Source organism: Danio rerio, chromosome 1 (genome assembly GCF_052040795.2).
Source record: "Danio rerio strain M-AB ecotype USA chromosome 1, GRCz13ab, whole genome shotgun sequence".
Lineage (NCBI taxonomy): Eukaryota > Metazoa > Chordata > Actinopteri > Cypriniformes > Danionidae > Danio > Danio rerio.
Genome location: NC_141021.1, coordinates 58,901,053 through 58,923,060, shown reverse-complemented (window position 1 = coordinate 58,923,060; position 22,008 = coordinate 58,901,053). Strand labels below are relative to the sequence as shown.

Here is a 22,008-nt window from a genome sequence, read left to right as displayed (position 1 = left end):
GGAGCGCGACGGCTCTGGTTTGATTTGCGCGTTCATGACGGAACTCCTGTCACCTGCGACCGGAAGCGCGCAAAAACCCGCTGTACCTGTTCGACTCCCGAAACTGAAGCTCAGGAATTTCAACGCCCCCTTTTCCCTTTAAACACTCAACACATCCTTAATATGCCTGATGTGATGAGTGTTATTTCTGGATAAACTGAAACCTTATTCTTCACGTGGAGCGGGCGCGTCCATTACATGTGTTAGCTCGAGACTCATTCACTAGCATTGGTTTTTAGATGTTAAAAACAGCTTGTTGTGCTGCTTGATGTTGCAAACTTTTCTTATTATATAATTGTACTTTTATGGGTAGCAATGAACACACTTGATTGAACCCTGCTGAAAAATCCAGCTTAAACCAGCCTAAGCTGGTTGGCTGGTTTTAGCTGGTCGACCAGGCTGGTTTTAGAGGGGTTTTGGCCACTTCCAGGCTGGTTTCCAGCCATTTCCAGCCTGGTCTTAGCTGGTTAGGCTGGGAGATGACTAGTTAAAACCAGCTTGACCAGCCTAGCCAAGCTGAGAGTCCAGCCAAAACCAGCTATATCCAGCTTAAACCAGGCTGTTCAAGCTGGTTTAAGCTGGATTTGGCTGGTCATTTTCCAGCCTGACCAGCTAAGACCAGGCTGGAAATCAGCCTGGAAGTGGCCAAAACCCCTCAAAAACCAGCCTGGTCGACCAGCTAAAAACAGCCAACCAGCCTAGGCTGGTTTAAGCTGGATTTTTCAGCAGGGAGAACAAGTTGTTTGACTATTGTCTGCCATTTATTATTCCCTGAAGACATACATTAGCTTGTATTTCGTACAAATTCAGCTGTACGAAGTTGTATGATTTTAAAAAGGAGGCGTATCACCGAACCCCACCCCTAAACCCCACCATCATTGGGGATGAGCAAATCGTACTAAATTGTATGAATTAAATCGTACGAATTCATACGAATTAGCCACTAAATCAAATAGTTACGAATTGCCGTGAGATTGTGTTGCCCTTTTGCCTTTAAACACTGAACACATGCTTAAAATGCCTGATGTGATGAGTGTTATTTCTGGATAAAATATATGAGCTTATTCCTTACATACGGGTGGGCACGTCCATTGGAATTTTTTAGCTTGATACTTTTGGTTTTATTCGCTTGCACTGATTTTTAGACGTTAAAAACAGCTTGATGTGCTGCTTGATGTTGCAAACTGATGATGTATTGCTATATAATTGTACTTTTTATGCTGAAAAAAACAGCTTAAACCAGCCTAGGCTGGTTGGCTGGTTTTAGCTGGTTGACCAGCCTGGTTTTAGAGGGGGTTTGGCCACTTCCAGGCTGGTTTCCAGCCATTTCCAGCCTGGTTTTAGCTGGTCTGGCTGAAAAATGACCAGCTAAATCCAGCTAAAACCAGCTTGACCAGCCTGTTTTAAGCTGGACATAGCTGGCTTTGGCTGGACTCCCAGCTTGGCTAGCCTGGAAGTGGCCAAAACCCCTCTAAAACCAGCCAACCAGCCTAGGCTGGTTTAAGCTGTTATTTTCAGTAGGTTAGTCATGAACACACTTGTTTGTAGAGCAACTAGTTTGTCCTTAGTGTATGAGTGTGTGTGGATGTTTCACAGAGATGGGTTGTGGGTGGATAAGTTGGATAAGATGGCGGTTCATTCCGCTGTGGCGACCCCGGATTAATAAAGGCACTAAGCCGAGAAGAAAATGAAATGTATTTTATGTTTAACCAGCAGTGCTAAAGATAATCTGTGTTCGTATTCTGATGGAAATACAATATTGTTAGTTCAATTAAAGTGTTAACAAATAAATGTGTTTGTACCAGTGCAGCTCACATCTTTAGCACATTTTCATGAAAATTTACCGTTCAATAGTCCTCTTGACCCCTTGAAATATCAATAGTGCAGCAGCCAATTTACCAAAGGTTGTATTTACCCAACAAGCAGAATGATTTACGGGAAATGTGAACTGCACTGGCATTAACTCCTCTTAACTCTTTATTAGTCTTTATTTAACTCACAATTCTGTTAAGACAGTTTTTTGGCATTTTTATAATTGCACCAATGTTACATGAACAACATACTGGGCACTTGCCATTTGTCAACACTATAAAAATGCTGGGTTGTTTAAACTCAACACTGGGTTAAACTGTATATGGACAGAAGCAAGCTTTAGGATAAAAAGTGCCATTTAAACCCAACTGAAAGAAATAGTCTCACAAGCACCAGGTGAAAAAAATATTAACATCTTTAAAAATCATGCTTTGTAATAACACAATGTTGTGGCAAGTATGGACAAAAACAACCCAGACAAACACTGTGTTTTTAGATTTGTCCATATTTGACCCAACATTGGATTATTACAAACCAAATTGTGCTGTGAGGAGACAGCGTTACACACTGTGCCACCGTGCCGCCTTAAAACAAATTATTAATCTCTAAAAAATATATGATTTGTAATAAACCAATGTTGGGTCAAATATGGATAAATCTAAAAATGGGTTAGAACAACAGCATTTTTTGTAGAGGGTAAACATTTTTGTAAGGCTTTTCTAATGCAAACAGCAATATTTGGCCATGATATCTGGGTTTAATTGAATTTATAAGAAGGTCGCTGGTTCAAGCCCCGGCTGGGCCAGTTGGCACTTCTGTGTGGAGTTTGCATGTTCTCCTCGTATTGGCGTGGGTTTCCCCCATGTGCTCCCTCACAAGTCTAAAGACATGGTGTAGGTGAATTGGTCAGGCTAAAATTGTCCGTCGTGTATGTGTGTGTATGGATGTTTCCCGGTGATGGGTTGCAGCTGGAAGGGCATCTGCTGCGTAAAACATATGCTGGATAAATTGGTGGTTCATTCCACTTAGGCAACCCCTGATTAATAAAAGGACTGAGCCAAAAAGTGAATGAATGAATGAAATTATCCCAATTTTGGGTTTCCAAATTTGACCCAACATTAGGTTACCTACAACAACCCAGTATATTTTTTAGAGTGAATGAACACATGAGGAATAAAATAAAGTACAGAATAAGACATGTACATGATCATTATTAAGCTTTTTGCATTCATCATGACACCGTAAAAAAAAAAAAAGAGGTTGAGTCATCTAAAAATTGTAAGGCAACTTGCTGCAGAGCTTTTATAGTTGACTTGACTTGAAATCAAGACTTGAGTCAAGAGCAGTACTTGGGTTAAAAGTTGAGTCAACTCAAAAATAGCAATAGCCATACAGTTTTAAGCTGAGCCAGCCTTTTATTTCAACAGTGTACTAATAAACACAATTGTCATTTGTTGTGGACATTTTGCGTAATTTGGGAAATTCAGTCCAAAACATTACCCCAGATCCTCCCTTTCCCAAATGTGTTGCCTAATCAGCATGATGAGAAGAGGGGAGTCTATGAGAGATAGGGAGAGATAGAGAGACACAGAGAGAGAGAGTGTAGTTTGGACTGTGAGCGCTGCTGGTATAAATGTGAGCGTCTGCAGGTTTACAGAAACACAGTCAGGATGGTGAAGCTGCTGTTTCTCTCTGCTGTTCTTCTCTCCTCAGCTCTCCTCACACTGTGTGACCCGCTGTGAGTATTACACACTCTTTCTTCACACATCCACTAAACCAGCGCTTCTCAATACACTTGGGTATTGTTTGCGTTGTTTCTTATTAACAGCGATGCCAAAGCAATACTTTTAAAACTGTATAGGTGCCTTTTAAATAGAATACAGAGACTTTTAAAGGCGATCTTTCCTGCCTCTTTTTACGAAATGTAAAATAAGTCTCTGATGTCCATAGAGTGTGTATTTGTTAATGTTCCGCTTAAAATACTGCAAAATTTATGTTTCATAACTCTCTGAAACTCACCCTTTTAGGTTTTGATAGTAATTGTGCTGTTTTGGTGACTGTCGCTTTAAATTCAAATGAGATTTTGCTCTTTTCAAAGGAGGGCGGAGCTACAAATGCCTATGGGTCAATACCAAGTGTGCCGCAAGCCTGTGTTTGAGTGAAGGTCTCGGCCGTTAGATCGCCCCCTGGGGGCTGGCTGCAGTACAAGTCATAAAGCCCGCCTCCTCCGTGTTAATGAAGGAGACTTGAGCCCAAATAAAAAAAAGGATTACACTTGCAATAAAATGTCCCGAAAGATAGTTCTGGTGGATTACGGCACTGGTTATTGTGCTGAAATAGGTGCAGATCTTCATTTTTGTAAACAGTTTGTTTTTAGCAGTAATTTAATGCTGGGCGTGTCATCGTGATTGACAGCTGTGATTGACAGTTTCTCAAAGCAGCGCGTCTGAGCTTCGGCAGGAGACTGAAGTGTTATTTTTCGATTTCTGTGTTATTTTACCATGACAAAATGAGTTCAGCTGTAAACTATAGTTTCTGACATACATGATCCTGGTGGAACACTGTTTATTCGCTAAGGTCAGGGCTTTTTTCGGGCTTTATTAGTTTGCTGATACACGCCTAGCCACCCAGATGGCAAAATACACTCGGACCAGTTCGGCTAGATTCTCGCCTGCTGGAGACTTACCCCTCAGAGCTCAGACTGACTACCTCTGCTGGACCTACTCCGGATGCCTGGACTCACTACCCGATTCCAGCCCGAGTCAATCGAGCCAGATGCGGCGGCCGTGCGAGCCGGCGCTGCCGCATGCGAGCCGGAATCAGCCCGCGATGCCGCGAGTAGGTTATGCGCTGCGGCCCGGAGCTGGCGCGATTGAATATATAAAACCCTCATATTTGTTAACGTTATTACATCCATCTGTGTTGATATGACAGCAAACGCATGCTGAGAAGTTCGGGGGGCGTGGTTGATTTTACATAAAGCGTTTGGTTGGAAGCTCGACTCCGCTCATTTTCGCGGCTCCTCCTCTGGCTCCATCAGACAGTCCTTCTGCGCATGTCAAGGCTCCAATTTCAGCAGTCTTTTGTGACAGTTTGTGCCCGTCAAGCAGGCGTTTTGCCCTCAAGTCGTTCAATGGGAAAAGGGGCTGTCGCGTCGTCCATATTTTTTACAGTCATTGGTCAATACAGTGCAGTTTTTAGCAATTTTAGTATCTGCACCAAGGCTACATGAGCAACATACTGTGCGGCTGGCATTTGTCTTTCTGAAAAACGCTGGGTTGTTTTAACTCAACACTGGGTCATATACGGACAGACCCAACCATTTGGTCATTTAAATGTAACTAAAAAAAAGTCTCAAAAGAAACATATATATGGCATTACGGTGGCACAGTGGGTAGCACAATCACCTCACAACAAGAAGGTCGCTAGTTCGAGCCCCGGCTGGGTTAGTTGGCATTTCCTGAAGTTTCTGTTGGTCTGCATTAACACTTCAGAAACACTAGTTGGCAGTGAGGTGTTTCTGTTCCTAAGTGTCGAGTTTCTTCGCTGGTGTTTTGTTTTTTCTGAATGCTTCCTTATTGTACAAGTGGCTCAAACTCGCTCATTTTGAGGCAGGAACCGGCAGATGTGCAACAACTTAAACCATGAGGTAAACACTAAACAAAACTTTCCATCTGGAGCTCCTTCAGGAGACTCCACACTTGTAAACAATCGCTCCATCGGGCTCGCGTGGCTCTCGTTCCCGCCTAGCGCTACCAAGTCGACCAATCACAGAGCTTGCGCTAGGCGTCATTGCGACATGTAGTAACATTATTTGAGAGGAGCGCATTAGCGACGCCGACGGCCATGGCGTAGGGCTATGCATCAACACGTTGGCTGCGCCATGTCGCCTTAAGAGTGTATGGGTGTTTTTTGGTGTTTTGGTTGTAGCTGGAAGGGTATCCAATGCATATGCTAGATAAGTTGGTGGTTCATTCTGCTGTGGCGACCCCAGATTAATAAAGGGAGTAAGCCAAAAGAAAATGAATGAATGTATATATTATATTATATTATATTATATATATATATATATATATATATATATATATATATATATATATATATATATATATATATATATATATATATATAAATGCTTTGTATTAACAAAATGTTGGACCAAATATGGACAAGGACAACCCAGCGTTTTTAATAAAGTAATAATTTTTGTAATTGTGGCTTTTTTTTTCATTTCCTTTTGAAATGAAAACAATTAAGTCTTAAAATGACGGAGCTGCAAGTGCCTGTGTGTCAGCATAGTGGATTAAACAACGAGACTAACATCCTTTGCCTAATAAGGGAGAAATGGTTAGTAGTGGGCGGGGCTTTCCCCCTTGGATGACACGTACAAAGGGACAATGTCAATCAAAGTGTTTCTGCAGACTGTTTCATATCATGTGTGATTATAACAAATATAATTAATTTATCGTTACCATTAGCAGCTGACTATATTCACTGATTGTTGCCACACATCTATGCTTAACCCCTAATAAAAGTGATTTTTGCATAATAGGTTCCCTTTAAATGACTTATGAATATAAAAGTTTAAATTGAATACTAAATTAAAAGTTTCAAATATAGACAAATAAAGCCACCTAACCCAACAACAATAATTTAACAGCTAAAAAACATTCAACTTCCTCAAATTTCAGCATTTTGTCTGGCAAAATGAGACATTTGCCATATTAAATGAGACACTGCTGCAGTTTTAGTACTAGCTGGTACTGTTTAATTTCTTCTTCTTCCTATTATTATTAAATACGCAAGTTTTCAAGCGCTCTGATTTGATCTCCTCAGATATGTGCTGTCGGCTCCTAATCTGCTGAGAGTGGGTTCATCAGAGAACGTGTTTGTGGAGGCGCAGGATTACTCTAAAAATGCTTTTGAAGTGAAAATCACAGTAAAAAACCACCCGAAGAAAGACAAGCAGATCCTGACCAAATCAGTGAATCTGAATGCACAAAACAATTTCCAGATCCTCACAGATATAAAGGTGAGCGCTCCTAAATCACAATGCAGTGATGCCATCTTTGCATTTCATTTTGGATGTAGCTAATACATGAATCTTCTGATATTTAGATCCCTGATGATCAGAACTTGTTCTCCGATGATCCTCTGGAGAAGCAGTATGTGTATCTGCAAGCTATTTTCCCGGATCACACTCTGGAGAAAGTGGTCTTGCTGTCGTTCCAGTCTGGATATATATTTGTACAGACTGACAAGCCCATCTACACGCCTTCTAGCACAGGTACACTTGCAAAAATGAACAAGGTAACACTTTACAATAACAGTACATGAATAATGATGTATTAATATGTAAACTAAACATTACTTTATTATGAATTAATGATGAGTTAAGGTATGCACTAAATATGAATTAACTTTAAGTTCAACATGAGTCACATGAGTTCATGTGTAAATGACGACTACCTTAATTACTTGTTAGTACATGTTGTTAATTAATGTATTAATTAACATTTAAGTTTAGGCTAAATGTAACCAACATGAACTCATGAGCTGTTAATGTATAGTTATGTCATGACTTTACTTGGAGGGGCACATCACTATTAACTCATGCTTAACTACTCATGAACTCCTCTTCATGTTGATGTTGACAGAACACTTCTCTATTGTTATTCAGTGTAAACTCTCTAGTTGGACGTGTATAAGGAGTTCATGAGTAGTTAAGAATCGGTTAATGATGATGTGCCCCTCCAAGTAAAGTCACAACATAATTATACATTAACATATCATGAGTTCATCATGGTTAAATTAAGCATAAACTAATGTGGTAATTAATACATTAATTAACAACATGAACTAACAAGTAATTAAGGTAGTCGTTATTTACACATGAACTCATGTGAATCATGTTGTAGTTAAAGTTAATTCATAATTAGTGCATACCTTAACTCATCATTAATTCATAATAAAGTAATGTTTAGTTTACATTTTAATACATCATTATTCATGTACTGTTATTGTAAAGTGTTACCATGAACAATATATAATGCATTTATTATTTTGAATTGTTGCATTCATAAATAATGTCCCAGACATCATAAAGATGGCATGTGCACAAAAACTAGCAATTAAATATAGTCCCTATATGTTTTGTCGCTATAATTGATGGTAAAAGCTTTTGTAATCTGATACACAACATATAAAACTAAACAAATCATTTCATTGACATGCATTTTACCTTTTGTTTTGATCTCTTCTTCAGTTCAGTACAGGACTTTGTCTCTGACGCCCAACTTGAAACCACTCAGTCAGACTGGAATCACTGTGGAAATCATGGTAAGAAATATCAGTTAGTTTACACACAAACTCACTGATTTATTCGTGATATTAAGCATTTGTGAGCATCAGACAGTGTTAAAGTGGCTTTATATGTAATACAGAAACACATGTTATTAGCAACTGGTGGCCATTAAAGGTCCTAAAACTAATATACAGTTTTTTAGATGTTAGCTTCAGTATGTTAGGTTTGAAGAACTATACGCTGACAAGTTCACGTTTAGAAGATGTAACTGATATAAACACCTAAAGTTTGCAGCTTGACACTTCCGCCTGAATGGATTTCACTTCACGTCATACTTCACCCAGCAGGAACAGGACGTCAGATTGATGTTGTACCTCTACGTCATGGGGACATTGCCTTTTTTTGGAAATGAAAATCAGTTTGATGTCAGAACCCAACGTCAGGCCGACGTCAATGTCCAACTTCGGACAGATGTTGTGATTTGGATTCTTTTCCACGCAACCTTAAAACAACAAAATATTAACATCTTATGATGTTACAGCTTGATGTTGTGTGGACGGTAGCAATATGACGTCTATCAGATTCAGTCTTGGATTTCGGTTATTATGCCTAAATGTCATAAATGTCAGTATTTGACGTCAATATGATGTTGGTTTAGGATGTTGGCTTGACGGTGGATTTTGGACACGTTCCAACACAACCTAAAATCAACAAAGTATCAACATTTCAGGACGAAGCAGTGGCGCAGCAGGTAGTGCTGTCGCCTCACAGCAAGAAGGTCGCTGGTTCGAGCCTTGGCTCAGTTGGCGTTTCTGTGTGGAGTTTGCATGTTCTCCCTGCGTTTGCGTGGGTTTCCTCCGGGTGCTCCGGTTTCCCCCACAGTCCAAAGACATGCGGTACAGGTGAATTGGGTAGGCTAAATTGTCCATAGTGGATGAGTGTGTGTGTGGATGTTTCCCAGAGATGGGTTGTGGCTGGAAGGGCATCCGCTGCGTAAAAAAACTTGCTGAATAAGTTGGCGGTTCATTCTGCGGTGGCAAACCTGGATTAATAAAGGGACTAAGCCGACAAGAAAATGAACAGATCAACATTTCATGTTGTTATTGGATGTCAACTGATCATTGTCCTTATATGCTGGTGACCTAAATCTAACCTAATCTTATGACGTTGTGTGTCTGCTGGGCAGTTTCTTATCAAACATTCTGACCAATCAAATGCTCTCTAGTATCTGACATGTCCCCCGCCCCCTTCAAGATGCTTCTCATTGGCAGAGCTGTGATAAAAACAAAACGCTACTGGCTGTTTATTTAAAAAGGGGAGGAGCTACTCTATGTCCCACCCTCTCGTCATGTTTCAGTTGAGATTACGTCAAACATCGAATAAAAAAATGGACATTTCAAAGCACTTCACATGCCCTTTAAGTGAATTACAGCCATTTATTGCTTGAGATTATAGATTTTACAGAACTGTTTATTCTTTGCATGACACAAAAATTTCCCTGGACCTTTACGTTCTACAGGCTTTTACAAGACAACCTAGGAAGTCCGTGATGGTCTAGTGTGTGTATTTTTTTTTTGTCAATGTCAATAAAATGTGATTAACGCATTGTTTTCTGTTCTCCAGAATCCACAAAACATCACAGTTTCATCAGACAAGGTATATCCAGTGAAAGGAATGAAGTCTGGAAAGTATGCCATCCCTGAGGTTGCCAGGTATTTATATTTTTGTTTGGAATGAAGCTCGTGATTCAAAGAAGCTTCATATTTTTAGATCTATGACGAGGTTTAATGCTAAAGCACAGTTCTGTGATGATAATACAGCAACTTCTCTTAGCCTGAAGTTCACTAAAAGACAAGTGAAATATTATTAGTTAAAATAATAACGAATGCAAATTCTTTACGGTGGGGGATGGTGGATATTTTCTGTGTATTATTGAAAGACTTTGGCCCTTAATGGCAGTCAGTTGGTTTATAGTGTCTACTTTAGGACAATATTCATGTTCCGTGCCTGTTACAATCAGTTTTAATGTTGTGAGATCAGACAAGTGTGTGTTTATGGATGTGTTCTGCATGTTTCAGTCTGGGCATCTGGAAGGTCGTCACACGATTCGCAAACACTCCCCAGAAGACGTTTACTGCAGAGTTTGAGGTCAAAGAATACGGTGAGATGAGTGTCAACACCATGTTGTGTAATAGTCTGATAAGAGTGTGTTTGCTTATTTGTGTGTTTGGTTGGATTTGGTTTCAGTGCTTCCAACATTTGAGGTGAAATTACAACCCAGTAAATTATTCTACTATGTGGGCGATGAAAGTCTGACAGTCGACATCGAAGCCAAGTAAGATAAAATGAGTTTAAAAAGTTGTGGAAATTCTCTGTTTTCCTTGTGGTATGACTATTATTTCAACTGAGATCATCTAAAAGACTAAGAAACAACATTAAGAGTTGTCCACAGTTTGTGTTTTCGCTGTATTTTATGCCGAGTTCAGACTGCATGATTTTCAAAGTAGTCGTGTCACAGATGTTTTCACACTGCATGACTATCTGGGCTTGCGTTTCGTCGCTGTTTTGTTTACACTGCAAGATGGATCGGCGACAGGGACATTCACATTGCATGACTTTACTATAGAAAGAATCGCCGACAACTTCGTCCAAACTACGTCTCACAGCCAAAAACACGTCGTATATCTTTTGTTGTTGACTACATGATGAGAAAGAAGCCTTTAATGGGACATGTACATGTTTGCTCACCTGGGTTTAAAGGGAATTCGCCATTTCTCCTCAACATTGATAATAAACTAATTTCTTTCTGTATGAAACGTCAAACAGACACGGTTGCTCCTGAGTCCTGTCAAACCTCCACTAGTTTTTCCTCCATTTCGTGGGTCCAAATAAACCGAAAAAGAGCGCTTTTAACTTCTCCCCCAGCCTCCCGCTGGCCTGCAGCAGGTATACACACGCACACACGCTAGTGAAAGCTGCTCTCTCATTGGCTGTAGGCGATCGCTGATGTTATTTTCAGTCAAAACTCAATTCACACGGAATGATTTGAATCGCCGACAGCTCCAGATATTCAGCATGCCAAATATCTCACAGGCAATCGGCGACTCATCGGCGATTCTCTCAAATCACGTCTTTGAAAGTTCATACTGTGTGATTGTCACTCACGTGCACGAACACCGATTTGCCTGTGATTTCAGGCATTTGTCCGCGATTTCTCAAAACCTGTCGGCGAGCCAAAATCGAGGCTAAAATCAAGCAGTCTGAACTAGGCATTAGTTACCATAATGCTGACGGATCCACTGATAAATGAGGCTTTCAAACACTCCAATGTCTGTGTGAGCGCTGTTGTAAACCGGTGACCATTGCAGCCAATCACAGTCATATCTGATGAACTTGTGAACACAATGGCCAATCAGCAGAGTTCAGTAATCTACTCAGCCGTGCTTCGAATGCAAGCGGGAAATGCTGCTATTGCATTTTTGATCAATTTCAGTACAGACTTTTTATTTATGTTCTTGTTTTAAAATAGTTCAGAACAATTATTAACATTAAACATTAAAAGAGAAATAATAACGTCATACGTTTATATGCACAAAAATGTAAATTATGGTAATTGGTAAATAAACCAAAACACACACACAAAATAAAGAAGGGGAGGGGTGTCCATTTCATATATATTATTTTGCCGTTATTATTTTGCCGCTATTATTTTGCCTCGTTACGTTATGCGAACATTGTGGGTCACAGAAATTTTCCACATTTATTAAAAAACATTTCAATCCTTCAAACTGGCATGATTTGAATCGCCGACAGCTCCAGATATTTAGCACGCCAAATATCTCGCAGGCATCGGCGACTCATCGGCGATTCTCTCAGATCGCGTCTTTGAAAGTTCATACTGTGTGATTGTCACTCACGTGCACGAGCACCGATTTGCCTGTGATTTCAGGCATTTGTCCGCGATTTCTCAAAACCTGTCGGCGAGCCAAAATCGGGGCTAAAATCAAGCAGTCTGAACTAGGCATTAGTTACCATAATGCTGACGGATCCACTGATAAATGAGGCTTTCAAACACTCCAATGTCTGTGTGAGCGCTGTTGTAAACCGGTGACCATTGCAGCCAATCACAGTCATATCTGATGAACTTGTGAACACAATGGCCAATCAGCAGAGGTCAATAATCCACTCAGCCGTGCTTCGAATGCAAGCGGGAAATGCTGCTATTGCGTTTTTGATCAATTTCAGCACAGACTTTTTATTTATGTTCTTGTTTGAAAATTGTTCAGAACAATTATTAACATTAAACATTAAAAGAGAAATAATAACGTCATACGTTTATATGCACAAAAATGTAAATTATGGTAATTGGTAAATAAACCAAAACACACACACAAAATAAAGAAGGGGAGGGGTGTCCATTTCATATATATTATTTTGCCGATATTATTATGCCGATATTATTTTGCCTCGTTACGTTATGCGAACATTGTGGGTCACAGAAATTTTCCACATTTATTAAAATACATTTCAATCCTTCAAACTGGCAGTTGTTTGTCATCTCAACCATTTTCAATCATCATATTTGAATCAAAGTCGGATGTGCTTTTATAGGTACCTGTTTGGAAAGCAGGTGGAAGGAAATGCGTTTGTGATGTTTGGTGTGATGGACGGGGAGACGAAAACAGGCATTACTGGCTCTCTGCAAAAAATTCAGGTAAGAGATGTTTTCATCAACCTCAATGTTCTTCAACAACACGAGGTTGATTTTAAAAATGTAAGAGTTTTTACTGTCCTGTAGACTGATGTTGCTATGTTTCACCAATTTGATTAGATTTTGAAAGGAGTAGGAACTGCAGAACTGACCAAGCAAATGATCGAGACCTATAAAAGTATTGACAAGCTGGTTGGACAATCAATCTATGTTTCAGTCAGTCTTTTAACCGAAAGTGGTAAGACTCAACAGATGCTGTATGTGATTGTGCATGTGTGTGCGAACGGCTAATGGAGAGTATTTGTGTGTCTCAGGCAGTGAAATGGTGGAAGCAGAAAGGAGAGGAATTCGTATTGTGACGTCTCCATACACTATCAACTTCAAGAAAACAGCTCAATTCTTCAAACCTGGAATGCCCTTCGATGTCTCGGTATGAATTTGTTCACTATAAAGTTACAAACATAAGCTGAAGAACACGTTGATCAAAACACAAACAGAGATCACTGAGGTTGTTATTTCCGTCTGCTTTAATAAAAGATCTACGTAACGAATCCTGATGAGACGCCTGCTCAAAATGTGATAGTGGAGGTCAATCCTGGAGGAGTCAGAGGTCAAACAAAAGCCAATGGCATTGCTAAAGTGACGGTCAACACTCAAGGAAACGTTTTAACACAAGAGATCACTGTAAGACATCACTTAAATGATGTGGAACAAGCTGCGATTATCTGTCGTCTGGGTAAAAACCCAGTGATATTTCTATATTTATTACAGGCACAAACCAAAGATCCAGACATAACAGACGAAGAGCAAGCAGTGAAGAAGATGACGGCTCATGCTTACGTTCCCAAAGGTGGCTCCAAAAACTACCTGCACATCGGCATTGATGCTGCGGAGCTTGAGATCGGTGATCAAATGAAAGTCAATCTGAACACTGGGCAAAGTCCAGGAGTCAAAGATCAAGATTACACATTTATGGTAATGATCGTTTGATATTCAGCTACACCACCAATGTACCATTTACACCAGTCATTTATTTCTACCACAGCTTGTGTTTGGAAATGTGCAAAAAGCTTAAAGGTCCAATTACACCAAGAACTATAACAATAAATGTATATGCATCCACACTCATGAACATCAGGGCTGCGTCCGAAACTGCATACTTATATACTATATAGTACACTAAAATCAGTATGCGAGCCGAGTTGTATGTCCGAATTCATAGAATTCGAAAATCAGTATGCGAGATGTACCCGGATGATTTACTACTTCCGGCGAGATTCTGGAGTGCGCATCCCATGCATGCTGCGCTATCCCATAATGCCCCATGAGAGAATTCATGAATAGAAGTGAAGCGACGCAACTGACGCAGGTAAGTCACGTGACCATGACAAAATGGCGAATGTAGTAAATCCGTATTCCATTCATACTTTTCACATTCATACTATATAGAACGCACTTTCCTAACGGCCGAGTAGTACGTTTAAATTCAAATGCTGTACCTACTGAGTAGTAGGCGGTTTCGGATGCAGCCCAGCTATCAGTTTATTTTTAGTTTATGTTTTTTTTTTTCATTAGCTCCTTGTAACCAGCAGATGTCCTCAGTGTGTTGCATTTCTAGCGCAGCGAACCAGTGAATCCAGCTCATGCAATCTAGAATTAATTAAGCAATTGCAGTAAAGCGGAATTAAAACAACACAGATTATTCTCCTCTGCATTTTCAATAGAGGAAACAAAAAGATGCTGAAACTATACTGTCTACCTGAGGTGCTTTTATTTTATATTTATTATATTTATATTTGTTATTTTTTATTATATTTATTTTTATTTATATTTATATACTAAAGTTTTCCAGTTTTGCTTGCATGATGTCAATGTATTTTTATCATTATTTCCAATGGTTTAACCAAGATTTACTTGGTTAATAATTAAATAATTTTTGAAAAGAGGATTAAACATCAGCCAGAGCTTCTTCGCAACCTCATCTGTAGCTTTAAAATGCATGAGCCCTTTAGATTTCAATGGACTCTGACTGGCTGTCAGTGTTTTAGGGCTCTATTTTGACAATCCATGCGCACTTTCGTGGATAGGGAAACGTGTTGTACGCACAGACATCCATTAGCTTACATAATTAATTTAGTCTGTTAAGCGCAAAGATTTGTTTCAAAACTATTTCTAAATTCAGTTCTAATTTCCAGCAAATGAATAAATAAACAATAATCAAAAAATATATATAGTTATATCCAAATACACATCCTATATGGTCCAAAACCTGACAGGTGACAAATCTAAGCTTATTTAAAATATATATATATATAAATGTGCATATAATAAATACTACTACTACTAATAATAACATTATATAAAAGCAAATTGTCATGAGTAAACTGAAAAAGCCCCCCGAAATGAAGAAGACATGAAGGCGGTGGTTTTTATATTTATGTAGGCTAGAAAATAATATGTTGTGTAATATTTATTAATTTTTAATTTGTAAAGATATTTGTGTATTGCTGTACATCCTGTGTGTATTAACCAATGTGTAAGCAAGGCGCACAACTAACACGCTCTGCGCTGGACAATGGACCTGATTTGATCTGATCTACTGAACAGACTATTTATGTTCCTTAAAATAGCAATGCGCCTCAACACACCTCCTTTTTTACACCATGCGCCTATGGGAGCAGATATGAGTGCAAATGCATTTGCTATTTAAACAGAGTGGTGCAAAACGTCAAAACGGCTCCTGCACTGAGCTGAAACTAGCAAACAACAATTGCGTCGCGCCTTGCACCGGGTGTATGATAGGGCCCTTATTGTTTATTAACAAATTCTGAAAGTGAACCCAATGACATTGTTACTCTACATCTGTATCTTTATAGCTGTGGTCTGAACTCTGTTGTTGTTTAACAATCAGAAAGTATATTAGAACAGTATCTTGATCGTTATCATTATAGTTATTGGGCCCTATCATACACCCGCCCCAGTGGGGTGCAAGACGCGGCGCAATAGTCTTTTGGTAGTTTCAGCTTGGCGCAAGAGTCGATTTGAGGCGTTGCGCTACGCTGTTTAAATAGCAAATGCATTAGCGCTCATATGTGCGTCCCATAGGCGTTCTGGTCTAAAATGGACGGCGTTCTGAGGCAGACAGCTGGCGCGTTGCTATTTTGAGAGACTATAATAGATTTTTCATTAGACCAAAACAAACCCGGTCTAAACTCCAGCGCAGAGTTGCGCCTCGCTTACACACTGCTTAATACACACAAGAGAGCAATAGGCAAATATCTTTACATATGAAACAAATGTAAATATTAAGGATATATATAGGATATAATAAGAATAGATATAGAATATAAATATAAAGGATTAAAATATTACAAAACATATTATTTTCTACCCTATATAAATATGAAAAATCACTGCTTTTATGTCTTCTTCATCTTGGGAGGCTTTTTCAGTTCATTCATAACAATTTGCTTTTGTATAATGTTATTATTATTAGCAGTATTATTTAATATATCCATATTTATATTTGTTTTATTAAAAACAAGCTTAGATTTGCCCACCTGTCAGGTTTTAGACCATATGGGGCATGGCAGGTGTATTTGGAAATAACTCATTATTTTGACCACACTTGGTCATTATTGTTTATTTATTCGTTTGCTGGAAATTAGAACTGAATTTAGAAATAGTTTTGAAACAAATCTTTGCGCTTAACAAACAAAATTAATTATTTATAGGCTAATTGATGTCTGTGCGTAAAGGTTTCCCTATCCAAGAGTGAAAGTGAAATTAGATCATTTATCTCTCATTCTCACGCAGTAGATGCTCTGTTTAACAGTTTTCTGTTAAAAAACTGTGAACTGTTTGCTTGTGAAATGCTCAGTTTTTTCCACTTAGACTTACTTTGCGTCCTGTAAATAGCGATTGCGCTCTTGGCGCGTCGCAGCTGGGTCTTAAAGGGAATGGGAGATGAGACTCTAATTGGTTTATTCTCAAAACACACCTATAACTCATTAAGAAAATAAACTCAACCCTTCTAGACCATGCGCCACGGCGCAAGGCAGATTTCCCGTCCTTAAATTTGCAAAAACGTTTTCTGACATGCCCTGAAAACATTTGCGCCCTGCGTTTTGTGCTCTGCGCATGGACCGTCAAAATAGAGACCATTGGGTTTGATGTTAACGGGCCTTAACCTTTTTCATCTGCTTCATTTCCAGATCTTGAGTAAAGGTCAGATTGTAAAAATAGACAGGTTCAAGAGACAAGGACAAGCTCTTATCACTCTGTCCCAACCTGTGACTAAAGAAATGGTGCCGTCCTTCCGCTTTGTGGCTTATTACCATGTGGGAGCCAATGAGGTGGTGTCTGATTCAGTCTGGGTCGATGTGAAGGACACGTGCATGGGAAAGGTGGATCAACCATCACAAGAAATGTTTGATGTGCCAAACCTTTTTTTCTGACACATTTTCTCTCCTTTTAATGACAGCTCAAGCTTCAGGTGAAGAACAAGCAGAATAACTATAACACGGGAGAGGAGGTCAAGCTGCAAATAAGCGGAGATCCTGGAGCCAGAGTTGGTCTGGTGGTGGTTGACAAGGCTGTGCACGTCCTTAACAAGAACAGACTCACTCAGACAAAGGTGAAAAGTCTTCATGAACGTAATCAGACAATCAGGTCAAACAGAAAACAAGCTTAACTGCTGTCAATATTTGCCTCTAGATCTGGGATGTCATTGAGAAGCATGACACCGGTTGTACAGCAGGAGGTGGAAGAGATGTTATGGGGGTTTTCAGCGATGCAGGGCTGATGTTTGAGTCGAACACTGCAGGAGGAACCGACACCAGATTAAGTAAGTTTTGAATTATTATTCTAGAGTTGTATTAAAGACTACAGAATACACATAACTTGTGTAGTTTTAAATAGTGCAAAAGGATAATTCTAGTAAAGGAGCCAATCATCAATCCCTATAGACTGACAATTCTCTGGGGAGAGGCTCAATGTTATTAAAGTATATCGTTGTTATGAACACTCTGAGGTCGGCAAATGTGCTGGAATCTCACAGAATACCTGCTTCACAAACAGGCAACATATATCAACATAAAGCTTGAAAGCTTTACTTTTTTAAATTATTTTTTCGGGGTCTTCAACTTTATTGGACAGGATAGTGGAGATTACAGACAGGAAAGTGTGTGGAGCAGAGAGAGGGGAAGAGCCAGGAATCGAGCTTGGGTCGATGTGAACACCTCAGTGTGTCAGCACTCTAACCACTAGGCTATTGGCGACAGCAAAAGCTTTGCTTTTTTTATAATTATTTTTTAGGGGTTTTCACCTTTATTTGATAGGTCAGTAGAGAATTGAAAGGAAAGCATGGGGAGCAGAGAGAGGGGAAGGATCGGCATAGGACCGCGAGGCGGAATCTAACTCAGGTTGCCGCGAGCACCGGAGTGCATGTGTTGACCATAGACTGTAAAATATATGGACGTAGTATCCGTGATGTCACCCATAGGTTTCTAAAGAGCGCAAAAGAAGCCACAAGTAGGCGCGGCCAACCATCGCCATTTTGTTCGCGCGTCATCACACCCACGGCGGGATACCAAACATGGGCAAAGAGGCGGAGAGTGGGCGGAGCTACAGACACCTGCTGACAGTTTGCTTGGACCTGGTTCAGACACACTTTACTTTGGGAGAACGCTTAATACTTTATCACCTGTGACTCGTTTGTATTCTGACCCACTTGTCGCTTGGTTGTACACTATATCAATAAAGTGTTTAGTCTTTTAAAAACACTGCTGTAATACATTGAGCCACTAAACATTGTTCTTATGACGTTTTTCAACAGGAGGAAAATGCGAATGACTTCCAAACACTTCAGATATAGTCTGTATTAGTTAATGTAAGACTATTGATGAAATCCAGCATAACACTGTATGACAACACTTCAGATGACTGTTCTAGAGCCCACAGCTAATCAATCTGACAGATTCTGGAGTGCATTACAGCTCTAAATATAAATATAAACGATAAATGATCTTAAATAAAACAAATACATGTATAGAGATGGTATATAAGTATATAACTTTACTCACATGGGAAACGGAGGACACGTGAATGTTTTGTGAGCACAATTAAGTTCACTCAGCATGACATTCCATCAAATAAGTGTAGGAAACAAGTCCAAAAGGCAGTTGACTGTGTAAAGCCACATAAAACAACACAGAAATGCGATAAATATGCCGAGTTCAGTGGCTAATCTGCAGGATTTAGCTGAGGTGACGTGACGCCGACCAACGAGACCTAGCTGTCACTCAAGTGGCCACGCCCTTAATTATGCAAACTTAATATAACTTAATATAAAGGAAACGGATGAGTTCTAAAAAAATTCACCCCCTCACAGTTGTCATGAAGGGTAATATTAGCTGTATTAACCTAAATCTTTTTTTGTACCAGGCTGTAAACACCTTTTTTTCTGCTGTAAAGTTGGCCATTCTAACAGTGGGCTCAATTGAAATTTGCTCTGTTTTGGAGCCAGGAGCGGCCAGGACTAGCGGAATTTCGGATGAATTGCAGTTTTAGTTACTTCCGTATTGGCTTCCTGAGAGAGAGCGGGAGGTTGCCGCTTGGTGTTGACGCACTAACCACTACACCACTGGCGCCGACCAAAAGCTTTACTTTTAAACCAACCAACCACACTTGAAAACAAATGTTCACTGGATTTTTAATCTGTATACAATCTTTTCCGTCTGATCTCACTATTTTAAAGCTTGTTTGGCATGCTGTCCTGGGAGAGAGCCCTGAGCTAAAAAGATCCTCAAGCCCGGGGCTCCCTCACGTTGCAAGGCGAGAGGGGAGTTTGAGCTCAGGTAGATCTCGAGAACTCCCCTGCTGTAGTAGCTAATGAACAGATAAATATTTACTAAGCGCATGTCTATGGTCTTGATTTAGATTAGTCAATTAACTTAAGTTGCATGTTTTTGGATGGTGGGATGAAACCGGGGGAAACCCACGTGAGCACGGGGAGAACGTGCAAACTGAGCACAGAAGCGTCGGCTGGCTTGGTAATGACCAGAACTAGAGACGTTCTTGCTGTGAGGCAGCAGTGCTAACCACTGGGCTATCGTGCCACCCATCTAGGGAAGGAGGAGGAGAAGGGGTGAAAGGGGGGATTTTTCAAAACGAAGATGACTGTGGTATGAAACCTAGGGCATTTATAGTGGCTTAGGAGTTGTCTGATTGGTGAATGATAAATTGGATAATGCGGGGGCAGCCACAAGCAATCATAAGCACGAGATCCTCTCGAAATTAGTTTAGAGATAAACTTCACTTAAGATACAAATGCTTTAAATTTCATTGGTGATTCTGAATATGATATTTAATCATAAGCTTGGGAAATCTTCATTCAAAAACAGGAACCAAATTTCAAAGATGGTGTCCTAACGACTTGCCTCAAAGCGATCTTGGTTTTATTTACTGAGCAGCAATGTAATTATGCAATTCCCTAAGTGTCTTTGATGACTTGTCCTCTAGACCCCGAGTGTCCTGACCCTCCAAAGAGAAGAAGAAGAAGAAGAGAATCTGAGAATCTTCGCACAATCACGGCAACACTGGGTGAGAAGCTGGACTACTGGCATTTAATTCAAATTCTGAAATAACCTTTTTGGATTTCTTAAGATTTTAGAGGAATTTTGATCTTATCAGTTGTTCAGCGTGTTCTTGTACTTACCTCATTGTCTTTTCAGCTGGTCAGTACGCTGATGGACAGAGACAGTGCTGCATTGATGGGATGAAGGATAATAAGCTGGGCTACACATGTGAACGCAGAGCCACGTATATTGGAGATGGACCAGAGTGTGTCAAGGCCTTCCTGCACTGCTGCGATGAGATGAAAAAGCGCAAAAACATAAAGACCGAAGAGGAGGAGATGATTCTGGCTCGCAGTGAGTACATTCGATTTCTTTGTCCTTGAGCAATGTCAGAAGATATCCCTGTAAAAATAAACATATTATTATTTTAACTGTATAATTGTAATTATTTAATGTTTAGGCAAAGTTTAAGCAATACATAATGCTGTTTTGACCTTTGACACAGTGTTTTCCTGAATTTATTAAAGGGGTCATGAACTGAGAAAGCCAAGCTATTCTGCTCTTTTGTCATATAAGAGCTTATATGGCTATAAAAACACCCTGCAAGTTTGTGTTCCCTCTAAAATCAGCTTATATTTAAGGCAGTCTGACTCAACCACAGCTTCTGGTGATGATGTAATAAGGTAGATAAGCCCCGCCTCCAAAGAAGCTCCACTTTTACTTCACTGTCTGTTTAGCTCTGGTAATATGCAAATCTTTCAGCCAATCACAGCTGCGGGTGTTTCAAGAGTTCACACTTAGCTGATGATTTACAAAGCTTATTTGGCATGCTGTCCCGGGAGAGAGCCCCGAGCTCAAGGGCTCCTCGAGCCCGGGGCTTCCTCCCGTTGGCAGAGCAAGAAGGGAGCCCGAGCTCGGTGGATCTCAGAACTCCCCTGCTGCTGTAGCTAAGGGAACGTAAGGGATTAGACAAGCTTGATTGTTATGCATGTTGAATGTCTTTGGATGGTGGGAGGAAACAGGAGAACCCGGGGAAAACCCACGCGGACACGGGGAGGACATACAAACTCCTCACAGAAACACCCACCGGTCCTATGGAACTAGGGCCGGCAGTATTCTTGCTGTGTGGCTCGCAGTGCTAACCACTGGGCCGCCGTGCCGCCCAATCACAGGTAAAGGAGGAGAATAGGGGAGGAGGGGGGTTTCTTCCAAACGAAGATAAAGTGAACTGAAAACTGTGGCTATTTATAGTGGCTTAGGGCTCATATGATTGGAAGATTAGTGATTAGCAAATGCGAGACTGGCCGTGATAAATCATAAGCACGTGATCCTCTCGAAATTAGTTTATGAATAAACTTCACTTAATATTGAGTCTACAATCAGCCACACTCATTCAATCGTTCTGGCGATAGGAGTCAAAAACTGCTCAGAAAATAGTCAATTCTAAATTGGGATGTTTTTTGGGGTTAAAAGGTCAAATGCTCAAAAGAATTGTACATTGGGACAATGAAAGTGAATATTCATAGGAAAGAATACTGATTATTCGCCTTATTCCCTGCCGACGA

At 40.1% G+C, this 22,008-nt stretch overlaps 1 protein-coding gene and 1 long non-coding RNA gene across 4 annotated transcripts in view; one reads left to right on the top strand and one right to left on the bottom strand.

The window, feature by feature from the left end:
* Positions 1-3,504: 3,504 nt before the first annotated feature.
* c3a.1 (complement C3a, tandem duplicate 1) overlaps positions 3,505-22,008 on the top strand; it is a 47,199-nt gene continuing 28,695 nt past the window's right edge. Inside the window, 17 exon segments of one of the 2 annotated variants that reach the window (NM_131242.1) lie at positions 3,505-3,589; positions 6,688-6,883; positions 6,970-7,138; positions 8,117-8,190; positions 9,779-9,867; positions 10,234-10,316; positions 10,403-10,490; positions 12,767-12,869; positions 12,987-13,104; positions 13,181-13,296; positions 13,404-13,550; positions 13,638-13,841; positions 17,081-17,272; positions 17,350-17,502; positions 17,583-17,712; positions 20,388-20,468; positions 20,600-20,797. In NM_131242.1, coding sequence (NP_571317.1) covers positions 3,522-3,589; positions 6,688-6,883; positions 6,970-7,138; positions 8,117-8,190; positions 9,779-9,867; positions 10,234-10,316; positions 10,403-10,490; positions 12,767-12,869; positions 12,987-13,104; positions 13,181-13,296; positions 13,404-13,550; positions 13,638-13,841; positions 17,081-17,272; positions 17,350-17,502; positions 17,583-17,712; positions 20,388-20,468; positions 20,600-20,797 — 2,209 coding nt within the window. In that variant the 5' untranslated portion in view covers positions 3,505-3,521. 2 annotated transcript variants of the gene reach the window in all.
* Positions 16,534-22,008, bottom strand: part of LOC147847061 (uncharacterized) — a 34,398-nt gene continuing 28,923 nt past the window's right edge. Inside the window, exon 3 of one of the 2 annotated variants that reach the window (XR_015477244.1) lies at positions 16,534-16,723. This is a non-coding gene — a long non-coding RNA (uncharacterized LOC147847061). Of the gene's footprint in view, positions 16,724-16,915; positions 16,960-22,008 lie in introns of those variants that run through there. The other variant, XR_015477245.1, reaches the window with a different exon arrangement.